Below are 13466 nucleotides of genomic sequence, written 5' to 3'. Positions count from 1 at the left end.
TTTACAAGACATAGTGCTAATTAACAACTTTTAAATGCTTTTTGATTAAGTTATCTTATTATGAAATAGATAATACAAGTACTTTATTGGCTAATACAGTGAATTAGTTGTCTAGGTTTTTATTATCCTTTTCATTAGTGGTACAAGATACCCACAGTCGTCTGGCTTGAATTAACTGCATGACTCTAAGAAGCAACATTATAACATGGCAGTAGCACATTCCAGTGGTTAACTTGAAGCCAAGGTAACTGCATGGGTAACTGTTTTGAAAACTCATCATTTACTGTCAGTACTCTGAGATAGTATAATTAGCACTGTCTGTGCTAAGTCTGTATGATGATGTAGTTTTTAGTGAATGATCATTTTAAAAGCAACAAGTTTGCTTAAATGCGAGACTAAAAAAACTGAAAAGAAATGAACATAAGGCAGTGATAGCCCATCTTTCTAATTAAAGAAGAGATGATGACACAGGTCAAACTATCTTAACTAGCCAATATTATAATGAGAAATAGACAGCATATATGAACTTATTATTCGTGTCTGGATGTGTGATTAAAACTTTCAATCCCTTTGATAAGGATGAGTTCAGGAAAGAATACTTAATTAAAAATAACTCAGAAGAAATGCAGTTATCAGATACACCTTTCCAGTTCTTTATGCCTCATCTGGCATCACATTCTATCTGTTCACAAGAGAGTGACCCAGATTGTTAAACTGATCCTGTTTCTTGTGATACATCACTTGGGTTTCTTTTGTCTTTTGATATATCCCCAAAGCACAGCACAAAGAACAAGCAGTTAAAAAGCAGCATCTGCTTAACAAGCAGAGTGCTTAAGACTGCTTAGCCCCAGGCTAGATAGCATTTTTGAATTTAGCAAAGAAAGAGAAATGAAGATACAATGGCCAGAGCTGAAAGATATATCCTAAGATTCCTTTAGACACACCTAAACTAGGGATGAATATCATGGTATTGAGAAAATTCTGAATTAAGTAATCTAGTTTTAGATAAAGTGTGGAATATTTGTCTACTATCAGTCTTCTCAGATTCTTCTGTTACTGATAAAAATCACAAAAGCCCCCAAAGTAGCAACATATGTCACATGGAAATAACCAGCATGAGAAAGTATGTTGTTTGGATTAACAACCTGCTGTTTCCAGTGATCCCTATCTGCCACTGATTTATTGGAGGAAGTCCTGCTACAGCCAAGGTGCCGACAGGACTTTGGACTTTCACAGGGAGAGAGGGAGTAACTAGTGAAGAACTGGTGAAGCTGAAGGCTGATGTTTTCCAGATTATTCTTCTTAACTTGACCTGCTAGACAAGGGTGGCTTTTTGTCCTGCTAGACTTTCCTGGAGGATGGGGCTGAATCTCATGAGCTAAGACTGAAATGGTTCTGCTGATACTCAGCTGAAAGATTTGAACGAAAGGATTTCCTTAGCTTTTCCATGGGGTCTTTTTCTCTCCTACAGGCATTCCTCCTGGCTTCTGGGATCCACAATAGGGGGTCCTTTTTTTGAGAAGGGGTATTTTCTTCCACCTCTCTTCCTGTTTCTGGGGAAGAGAATGTGCAAAGATGGAGGAAAAGAAGAAGCAAGAAGAGGCAGCTTTGTTTACCTCAGAGATTTGATGGGACAGGGAACCTAAAGGACTGTAAGACTGGATAACAAACAGTAGAAAATTTAGGAAAATTTTTCCCAAATATGTCCTAAGGCCCCGGTTTTCCTTCATGACTCTTCTCCGAGTAATCCTAGAAAATCGTCCCTAACTCCATCTAGAAGCCCTTCCCACCATGGTTACTCTCTCCACACAGCTCCATTTCATTTTGCAGGAGAGCAATTCCACATGCAGAAAACCAACTTTACTTCACTAAAATTAATTATGTGAGGGAAAGTACAATTTCCCATGCCTTGGCATTACAAAATTTGAGTAACAGTCAATCTTTTGTGGTAAAAAATTTTGGAAACTATAGGTGGTCCTGTGGGTTAGTGGAGCTGCTTTGAGAAGTGCTTGATGTTGATGAGGAAAGTAATGGGTTCAAAACTTGCTGTGAGTCCTAACACAGTCATTTGAGGACCTATCTGCTGGCCATGGTGAGAAAGAAAATCCTTCCAGTGGGTTCCAGTGCAAATGTCTGTCAGGAAGGAAAGCTGCCTAAGGATGCCATAAAACAGAATGTGAGCACTTAATATATCAAAAGGTGTGATTTGAATAGAGAGTCTTTATATTAGTGATGACTCCCAGATGTGCAAAGCTGAGGGCCAGTATTATGCCTTTGAGTGTGGACAGCTATGAGTAGTAGTCTGTTTTGTGTTTGGGCCAGCAAACACGGTGTTACAGAACTAGATTAGGGCCAGATGGATCATCCTTCCTCATACATCTTCTGAGAAGCATGTGAAAAACCTGATGTAAACTTTTGAAAAGAAAGTTATGGAGTCAGATAGACAAAGTCTTCTGGATACTTATGAATCTTAACATACCTGATTCTCCTGTAAAAAGGTTTTAGTTTAACAAGTCTGCTACAATAAAAATAGCCTATACCTGAAAACCTAGGTTTTGGTCCCTGATTCAAAAGGCAATAGTATCAGTATGACTAGTTTAAACTCCTGGTGCCTCAGTAAGCATAGGTACTGTTAAAGTCAGAAAACACTTTCATGAAAATTTTCCTCTTTTTTGACCCATTTTTCAGAAATCTCTTTAAGCTGTAAGGCATATGAGAAATGCAATATAATTAATGTAAACAGAATCTACAGGACATCTTTGATCGAGAACACAGATTTAGAACTGCTAGTCAAGTTTCATATTGCTGTAGGATAGTTCACTGAAAGGGTGTTTCAATTTGTATCTTAAAAAACTGGTGAAGTAGTTTGTTCCAGTGACTTCTAGTTGAATTTTTTTCTAGGACCTCAGCTTTTAGGTAGTGAAGGTTAAAAACCTTTCTAATTCTCACCCATTCATGGTGCTTTCCATTTCTTCTTGTGTAAACATTTGTCCTATATATAGCTCTCTTCCCACTTTGGTTTTCGCACCTGAATAGCTTTTAAATCATGCTTCTTTTTCCTTTATACACTGTGTTCTTTTGATAATCCCAGAAATTCCACTCTCTACTGCACTCCCTTTGCACAAATCTTCCTATGAATTTAATGGCCAGAATGTACTTAGTAATCTAGTTAGTCACATTCCTCAGCTTAATTTCTTCTCTTGGAGTTATGTCACCTAATATGTCCCGGAGCTGAATTAGAGGGGTTTTGATTTTATTATTTTTTTAATTTCTGATGATGGCTTCCGATCTCAAAGCAGAAATTACTGTTAATTATTATTTATTTATTTCACATGTGATGAGACCTACAAATAGATAACAAAAAATGCTAATGTCTGCAAAAGCCAATTCACTTTGTTGTTGTGGCTTTATAGTACTACAGGGTGCTAAGGATGTTATCACCTTGTTTAGTATTTGTTATGTATCTTGATACAAAGCACTTGGACTGTCTGTCATCTATAAATTTCATTGTCTACATCTTACGGCAATGTCATTCATAGAAATATAAACTGAGATATGCCCAGTCCTTCCACAACTTCTGAAGCTCTCTCCATAAATTTTATGATTTTTACAAAAATGTTATCCCCTCATCAACTATTTCACTTACCTTACATTAAAAATTCTATTTAACAGAAGTCCACAGAGAGATTAGATCCACTGCACTTCTATGGCACAAAAAACCCCCACCCCAAAACAAAACAGCACAAAACAAACAAGCGAACCCCAAAACATATAAACACCAACCAAAAAAAAAGTTTATTCTGGTACCCTCTAAGTTTCAGAAACCTGTGTTATTCATTATTATTTTCTTCATGTATTTTTCATTTTCTTTTATTACAAAGTATTTACTCTTTCCTTCAAGGCATTTACATCCTTCAGTACAGCCAAGATCAAGCTAACGGGTTATTAACTGCTTAAAACAATTCCCAAATCTTTTAAAATTGCAATTTGAAAGGCATTATCATTGCTTTCACTGGTTTTAGAGAATAACTTCCCAACTTGATAGATTTACTAGAAGTACTTATTGCTAGATCTGTATCTTTATGCCATAATTCTTTCATTATTTTGAGATAAAGATTATATAATTCCCTGACTTTATTACTTAAATTCTTTGAATTTTGCTTCCAGTTTAGATATAGACTTTTGCATTTCCATACTGCTCTTCTGCATCACTTTCCTAAGTTCATCAACATTGTTACTGAAAATAGAGGAACAGCACTTGTTGGTTTTGGACCTGGGTCTAGTTTATCTTTAATCTTGACCAAATCTTTGATCTCGAAAGTCACTACTTTTTATTAGTCTCTGTTTATATAGCTAAGAAAATTTTACTGTTTCTTTTCAGTTCTTTTGGAAGATGTAACTCAGCTGGATTTTGGAAAGTTTCTACTTTATCCTCCTGCTTCTTGACCTCCATATTTCAGCTTTTTTATTGCTCCAGCAGTAACTGGAAATATCTGTTCAAGATTGTTTGTGAGGTAATAGGAAGCAATTAGATTATGGAAATACACATTATAGATTTCAATGAATCTAAATGTCCTCCTTTTAAAAAGGAACGTAAATGTTTACTACTATATTCTTCATAGAGCGGTTAAGGTCAAGACCACTTTAATAATACAGAAATTTGGGAAGCAACATAGAAGAAGGATTCCTATGCACTCTGTCATAGGTGACAGCAGTCCCCTAGCTTGATTTTGTTATTGATGTCCAGAAAATTGTAGCCACTGTTTTGAACCTATGCCTATTTCTCAGGTGCTGTTTTTGAACAACTTCCAGACTTTGTACAGATGGTGCATATCTCCGTATCTCCCAACTTAACATAACACTGGTTTTGAAAAGTAAATTCTGTATTGACTTTAATGAAGCTTGCTGTAGACTTAAGAATCTGAAATTTTGAAAAAACTTATTTTTTTATTTGCTGTGACAGATGTGTTTTCTCCACTCCCAATAGCAAATACTGAGACAGTATGACTGAAAGCAAACCACAGATTTGGTTGCTTTGTGTTTTTTTGTCAACTGGCAGCATACATAAGGTTTGTTCCTACTGTAAGCACAAGTAAGTGATATTCCTAAAGAAAATGTTGTTACATTTCAGTTTCTTACTTTTTTATGTTGGAAATAACAAAACATTTTTACCTGTTTAAAGCAAGCTTCCACCAGATTTGGAGGGAACATATTTCTGTGAAAAAGAAACAAAATAAGATGAGAAGTAATAAGACTCTAGTAATATCTTAAGTAGGGGCACAGCTAATAAAATAATTGACAAGCCAATTTTCAAAGGACTTGTAAGAAAAATAATTATATGTACAGTGAGTAGAGCTTTGCATACAGCATTGGCCTGGTTAGTTTTATCAAGAGGAAGTGTAGTAGGGCTGGATAGATCGTGGTAATTGCAATACCTGTATTCAAGATTGTATAGCAGGCCTGGTTATAGGGCAGAATATTCACTAAATTACCAAATGAACAAAGCTCTGTGAGTCAGTGCTGACTTTCAGTTTTGTATTTATTAATGCCTTCTGAATCCAGACTAATAAAAAAGTTATTAATGTTTAATACATTTGTACATCTCAAATTGTTTTTGCAGTCATGTAGCCTAGTACATAATTACATTCATTAATAACTTTGGGGCCTTGTGATTAAAAAAATAATATTTCTGAAGGTTGAGCACTTCTTAATAATAACACATACACATATATCTGTGTATATAACTTTTACATACAAGGTTGGTTTGTTTGCTCTCCAGCATGGTTACATTTCTGAGGGAATTAGCAGTAGCCTAACTGAATAAATCTTGAGGAATGTGAGTGCAAACCTCTTCATGGGTCTTTCTGAAGTCCCCCTTCCTGGCAGCATGACTCTTGGAGGCCTTTCTCCATGTCTCTGGCTTCTCCAAATGGGTTAGTGGAACACAAAATTTTGGTGGCTTTACCTGTGGAAAAGCTCCCGAGTTCAAAACCTCAGCTTCCCTACTCCCTGGAATACATCTGTGACATATTAGCTCTATAAAAGAGGCATTGCAGAGGCTCTGAGCAAGGAGAAAACAAGATTTTATATCTGTGCCCCTCTGTTTCAAGCATTTTACTTGCCTGTTGCTGGAACTTATTTCCCATCTTTACAATTTTACAAGTTGAGTAGATGCACACAGATTGGCAGCTACAATTCAAAATTAAGATGTATCAGGTTTTCAAGTGAAATGAGAAAACTGCTGAAAGTTTGAAGTAAAGGAAAGCAGAGGAATTTGATAATAAAGACTGTGCTATGGAAGGAGGGGAAAAGACCCATGCAGATAGCAGAACAGAAATCTGTCTTTTGTGCGTGAAAGAACCTTTGAATATTAAAAGGAGTTACTTCCCTTGCAACATCTTCATTTGAAAATAAGTCCATGTATTCCTTTGTAGCTTTGTAGAGGTTACAGATAGCGGTATCACATAGTTGAAATAAACATGGCCAGTTTATGTAGTCACTGTCTATAAGTCTCTATTTTTGTTCTCATGTGAATCTAAATATTACTGTTATTGCTATCGGTACAGAAAATGTGCAATATCATAGCCATACCTGATTAAATCAAGAAAGGCATCTGCTGCTGTCACTTGCACAATTTTGCCTTCTCTGTGCATGTTTTCTTTAGTACCTTTCCCAGGGTGGATGATGACCACAATGATTATACCAATCAGTACAGCAATGATCGTAGTACTCATGTAGTAGACTACTGCTCGGACTCCCATCTTCCCTGATGCTTTACTATCCAGGGCAGCAATTCCTAGTAAATTTAAGAACAAGGACATTCACCTCATACAGTTGTGATGAAAGATTAGAAACTCAGCATGATGAAAATGGTTTTGTGGGAAGACTTTTGATGACTAGTACACTTAAAGCTACCCAAGGCAAGCTGGCACTCTTCTGCAGCTTCTACTGCCCTGTGTTCCCATCCCACCCCTAATGCTTGTTATTACATAATTACATGAGTTACAGCTTTCTGTGCTTTGTTAATACTCCTAAAAGAAAAGATTAAGGCTATTGGTCTGATGCAGTATGAAACTCCCTGAATTCCAGTGAGGCAGTTCATGGTTTTTGAATAGCGTAATTACCAGACGTGCCTTAGAAATATGCTGTGCCAAATTTGTGATAGTAAGAAATAGAGAGTACTCTCAGGAAATGCTGATAATGTTTGCCACAATTAATGTGTTTGAAGAGTTTTTTGCAATCCCTAATGGAATGATCTTAGTTACCTCTGTCCCAAGCCATGGGAGTTTAAAACAGATTAAATGCTGTTAGTTTGTTTCTGAAAATCCTTACTATTGTATGAATAAGCATTAGAATCTTTTATAAGCTTTGCAAAACTTGCAACAATAATCCTAATTCTTGGCTCCTCTTAATGCATCTGATCTAATGTGAATACTAGGGTGCTCACTGTGGCATCTGCTGAAGTGTTTGCTCATCAGATTGCACCAACAGGGCTGCACTGTTTTTTTTAAGTAAAGGTGCAGTTCTGCCAGGAAAAGAGCTCTGAGTCTCTGAGAAGCTCATGAGGACTGTCAGAAGTGGAAAAGCTCTTTCTCTTTCCAAGCAGGTGCAGTTAGTATTCTTGTCCTTAAAATGCCCCTTCGCTCCTTCTTAAAATTTCAGGTAGTCAATAACTTCCTTGTACTTCATCCGGAGGGGTACACTGTCTGTCTCAAAACAGTGCTGCTACTTCTTGTTGGAATCAACCTTTCAAAATGCAGAATGAAGAAAGAAGTCAGCAAAGAATGTTTTTGCTTTATTATCTCCTATGGACCTCTCTACGGCACTGTCTAATCCAGATTTCTGCAGACTGTCCAGATAGATCTTGATGCTGTCTTTGTACATATAAAACATCATGAAAACTGACCACCTTCTGCTCCAGCTACGTATCTCAGAGAAGAAATAATTTGAAACAAGGCAACAGCACTGCATGGATATACATAATATGGAAATATAAACTAGAATCATGACCTGGCAAAACTAAATGTTTTCTTAAATAATTCTAGATATATCATGCTTCTGTCCATCTTTCAAAGGAGGAAATATGTGCTACTGGTGTTACAGCAAAAGTACTGTAGTCACTGATATAACTGAGGTCAAAGCTGTGTTCCAGGCTCTGATCAAATCTTCGAAGTATAAAACCAATCACATGCTTCATACTTACCCTTTCATTTCAGCTAGCATTTGCTCGTCCTTTCAGCAGAAGCCATTAGAGCCAGTCAGATTTGTACCCACAGAACAAATTGCAAAAGGTAATAACTGGATTTGCACCATGAATTGCTTGATTTACACATGCCACTTCAGTGGAAGAACAAAGTGTTACAGGCACAGTAAGAAACTGAAAATGGAAAGCCAACATTAGAAGCACTTGATCCTTCATTTCTCTGCTCATCTTTTCCATCTGTAAAACTGGATAATGATGCTTGTGGTAAGTTTACATTTATGTTTTTGACCTTCTGTGAGGAAAATGCAAAGTACTACAAGTAATAAATAGTTTTCTTATCTTTACAAACAAGAAATAACTCTTATAGCCCACTTGTTGGTGGATTTAGGATTCATTACTGTTTTTAGAGTCCACAAAATAATGCAAATGCAAGATAATGCAGATGCAAAATAATGCAAATATAATTAACCAACACATAAAGTACCAGTATGTCACTTAAAATAAATTGTGTCTTAAAAAGTGAAAAATTAATGCATGCATACTAGTCCAGTCAACTTTATGTATGCTAATTACTGTTTTATGCCCTTGCTAATTCTAGAGTAGCAGCAGTGGGTGGTATATATCTTCATTTTAGCTAAAATCAGGCTTTAAACTTGGTTTACATCCCAAGCATTAAAAAGTTAACTTGTATAGTTTCCTACAGGTAGGAAGGATTGGAAATGCACAGAGGTTAAATCCGGCAGTTCCCAGTATCCTGGCCTCTCCAGGTAACAAATTCAGGACCAGATGCTGAGCACTATCAGTCTAGAGGGGTCACAGGCATACATGCTTCCTCCTGTAACAAAGCCTGATCTTTCTTTGAACTTCACACTTACACTAGGTTGAGCCTTCTGCACTCCAAAAATCACTAGGAGTCAGTGTAGGGCATATCTTACTGATGAACATTGCTGAGTTGAAGGATTAGAGCTTCTGATCCTCTTTCTTTCTTGGACTGATTCTGGCATTGGGTGGTGAACCATGTGCAAGTGATATGCCAGGGAGCAAGAGTCATGCTCTTTTCTTTATAAGCAGCTTTAGAGCTTGGTTTCCTATTATGCATTCTGGCTGTGATTACATGGTCCCTTATTTCAGGTTGCTCCCTTTCATTCCTGCTCTTGCTTATCACCTAAAAGACTTCTCAGCTTGAAATTAGGGAACAGCAATTCCTCTCTTCTTGAGCTCTAACCACTTGTGGCATGTATAGCAGCAAGCATTCAAAGCAGAGGGATGATAGGCCTAAGTACGAACAAAAGCCACATGAGGAGGAAGCAAGTTCTCACCTCAGAGAGCCCTTCCTGGGGAGCTGCTGGGCAGCCTTCCCTCCCACTGAAGCTGATGGGAACTTGGGGAACTCACAAGAGGGACACTTAGTACTGTCCAGGCCCAAAACTGCAAAAGCTTCCAGCATACCAACAAGAAGAATTATCTAAAAAAATATTTAAAATCTGTTTTTAAAACATGAGAAAACTAAGGGGTTTATTTTCTTTACATTTTAAGATGTTGACAAGATTTCTTAGAGCTGAGTGGGACTCTGGAAGAATCCCTAATGGAGAAGCAATAAAGTTTGCTCCAAAGCTTTCATGTCTCACAGACCATTGTACTCTTAGCGTGTCCTTTCACAGCCAGCCAGCAAAACTCCCATTGTCCCACTGGAGATGTATGTGCCCCTTTCATCCTGCTTGCTGCTCTCCCCTCGGCACGGCTGCTGGCTCCAGCACCTCTGCCTCCTCTCTTCCCTTCCCCTTCCCCAGGGGGCCTGGGAAACTTTGCTGTGCCACCGGTCCCCACGCACAGGGATGCCTTGAAGTTGTCAAGACAACCTGGAGCAGAGTGCCTGTAATTTCTCCCAGCATGTGCGTGCACACAAGATGAATAGGAATGATTTTTTAAGTATTGATGGGAAGGGAGGGAAGCAGGGAGGCAGGGAGGAAGGAAAAAGAAGAAAGAAGGGGGAAGGCATAATTCTGTAAAACTACAAACTCAAGCCCTTACCTCTGTCATCTTGCTTCACCTACTCTTTCCCTCTCTCAAGAAAGTCACATTGTAGATGAAACAAAGACATGACAAGGAGTTCTCAAGAGTGTCAGGCTCAAAAGCAAAGCACTACATTGCTCTTTAACAAAGGTGTTGGAGAGGAAATAAAAATACTTTAAGGATGTAGGAAGGGCAGCAGGGAAGCAAGTAGTGTAATTGCAAGAGAAGGAGAAAGAGAGAGAAGGGATGCAGGAAAGAGGAGAAAAAAACCTAGTTTGGGCAACATGTTAAAAATTCTGAATTGAGAATCTGATAGTTCTGATTGTTTGCCTGACTTGATCATGGTTCTGCAAATTAGCATGAACTAATGATGCAGCAACTTAATAGCTACTACACTGACTGTTTTTTATAAATTAATTTTTATTATATTGTACTTATGATTCTAGACTATACAGGATTTTAGAATTTACACATCCAGAGTTGCTTCTATTGCTTTTAATTTTCTTTACATTGAAGGCATGCTGTACATACTTTGTGTGTAATCTTGGATTATAAAAGGGCACATTAATGCAGAGGGATGGTACTGCGCTCCTCAGTAAGATCAAAGGTAAAATACACTGAACACATTCTTTTTAGATAATACTTAAGCCAATAATAGCTTTGGATCTGCTAGTTAAAAAAAAAATAAATTCAAGGAATTATTTTAAAAACAATAAAGCAGAGCCTATGTTAAGAAGTCCTACAAATTTAGAATACATTCTCCCTTTAATTAGCACAACTGCACCAACTGATTTATTGCAGAACAGTCCAGTGTCCTCCATTTATAAGTTATGAGTTATTTCAGTCTGAGACGAAGCACATACCTAATTATACTGTTATAGTACTTAAGAATTTCGACCTGTGGATTTTTTTAGGAAGAAACAGTATACATATTTACACAGTTAGGTGGAATATGCATATTTACCGTTTCAATAACTGCTTAGCAGCTGGTATGACTGAGGCCCTATTTCTGTGTGTAAACCCCAAGTCAGCAAACATTCTTAGACTTACATTTGTCCTTCAAGTTAATCACCAATATAGTTTGCCAAATCAGGTCCCATAACTAGCAGGTTTTAAATGGATATTTTTATTTACACTCACCAGTAAGTAGTTTGCCACTGAAGAACTCGACAAGTAGCAAGATTAATTTTCTTTTGCTTTTCCTAAAAAAAGAGTAACTACTTAGGACTATTTCTAGTACTTTCAGTGATTTTATCATTTGTCAGAACAAATGAGACTCTGTCACTGAGGGAGGGAGTGTGCATCTGAGTGTACGTGTGTAATTTCTGTTTGAAAACAGTTAAAATGCTCAGCTGTGGCTTTTCATGTTGAAAGTCCTTGCTCTGAAATATTTTTTTCCGTTCTTTAAAAACTTCAAGAAAAATAAGTTTGTGTGTTTGCTTTCCTGTACTAAAAGTCTTGTGTTTGTAAAAAGAGAATCTAACATTTTGCCCACAATATTTTTAACTTTAGGGTTTTTTTAAGATTACTTTTGATGCATAATGATGAAAGTTTAAAATACAGAATAGAAGAGCTCAATTGGAAGGGACCTACAATGATCATCTCGTCCAACTGCCTGAACACTTCAGGACTGACCAGAAGTGAAAGCATGTCCAGGCGCTCCTTGAACACTGACAGGCTTGGGGCATCAACCACCTCTCTAGGAAGCCCGTTGCAGTGTTTGACCAAACAGAAATGTTTCCTGATTCAAGCAAATCCTCCCTTGATGCAGCTTTGAACCACTCTCATGTGTCTTGTCATTGAATTCCAGGTAGAAGAGCTTAGCACCTCCTTCTCCACTTCCCCTCCTCAGGAAGCTGTAGAAAGCCATAAAGTCACCTCAGCCTCCTTTTCTCTAATCTAGACAAGCCTGAAGTTCCTCAGCTGCTCCTCACAGTATAGTAGGAACCCTGCTCATTACAAGAGAAATGGCAGGTTTGGAGCCCTGTTGTGGGCACTTGGCTGAGGGGCCCATCTACTGTGAGGCTGTGGGCATAGGACTGAACACCTCCCAGTCAGTATCCTGCTGAGATGTAATGACATGTTGTTGCAAATATATAAAATGAACCAGTTCTGAATGAGTGTGTAGAACAAACTTTGCATTCTGGTCCTCATATATTTTTGACTACTAGAAATAAAAAATAGAGGATTTAATCATCATTATTAGGTTCTGTCCTTATTCAACATATTAGAACTGAATAGATGCCACTTCCTTGCTAATGTAGATTTTTATATAAATTTCCTTTAGATGTTTTTTACCCAGTCTTTAAAAACAAAACTTTATATACAGAGCATCTTTTTTCATGGTAATTATTTTCCCTTTGTGTTTTTTTTTTTTTTTTTTTTTTTATGGTCTCTTTATTAGGGAATGGCAGGTGTTATTTAAGGACTCCTATTGCTGTTCCTATAGTGGAACAACAATAATGGTAACTGTTGACTCAGAAGTTTTGCCCTAATTTTGTTTCTTTAAGGCTGTCTCTTACTCTCCTAACAAAGCAGTCTTAAATGGGCTACTCCTGACCCTCTGTATCCACCAAGCACTGTGTGATGAGTCTCAGTGTGAGACCTTGAGAACAATCCCTTTTGTGTATGTTGACGAGGATTTGTGGAAATGAGTAACACTATGCAAGGTCATGGTAAAATATGCTGACAGAAAACTTCTAAGGATAAGCAATAGTTAGGTAAAGACAGTGGAAGTATTGCCTGAGTTTAATTAACATGATTAAGCTCTAGGATTTTATTCTGATAGCTGTTGAGCATGTCCCAAGTGGTGCTAAACATTCCCAGAAAACAAAAGTTAAATAATTTGTAAAGCTTTGACAATTGAGCCCTTCACATGATTAGGTCCAAATTTTAGATTAATATTTTTAATACCAGTAGCAGCAAAAGAATAAAATTGCAATGAAAAATAGCTAAATAACATTTTCAATGAACCGTATGCATTGGTGAAATTAATTAATATTAAATCAATACAGCTAATGACTTCCTGAAGCCACGAGATACATGTCTGAAATATAGCTCCACATACCTTTTTGCATGAACTGATGGGACAAGCTGCTCCCAAATCTCAGTTGAATTTTCCTTATTTGAATATGGAAATTTAAATAATGAAATTAGATATTTTATTAATTTTTCCAAATCTATTAGGAACACTGGGCAAATATCTCACAGGAAAATTAGTAACTGTATTTGATCCAAAATTGCCTGACTA

At 37.2% G+C, this 13466-nt stretch overlaps 1 protein-coding gene across 1 annotated transcript in view; it reads right to left on the bottom strand.

The window, feature by feature from the left end:
- SLC1A3 (solute carrier family 1 member 3) overlaps positions 1–13466 on the bottom strand; it is a 63990-nt gene that overhangs the window by 12205 nt on the left and 38319 nt on the right. The window contains exons 4-5 of the mRNA XM_051643045.1: positions 6592–6796; positions 5173–5215 (exon numbers count right to left, since the gene is read on the bottom strand). Coding sequence (XP_051499005.1) covers positions 5173–5215; positions 6592–6796 — 248 coding nt within the window. The remainder of the gene's footprint in view (positions 1–5172; positions 5216–6591; positions 6797–13466) is intronic.

Source organism: Apus apus, chromosome Z (genome assembly GCF_020740795.1).
Source record: "Apus apus isolate bApuApu2 chromosome Z, bApuApu2.pri.cur, whole genome shotgun sequence".
In the NCBI taxonomy this organism is placed as follows: domain Eukaryota; kingdom Metazoa; phylum Chordata; class Aves; order Apodiformes; family Apodidae; genus Apus; species Apus apus.
The sequence above is the reverse complement of the archived record's forward strand: the minus strand, read 5'-3'. Positions and strand labels throughout refer to the sequence as shown.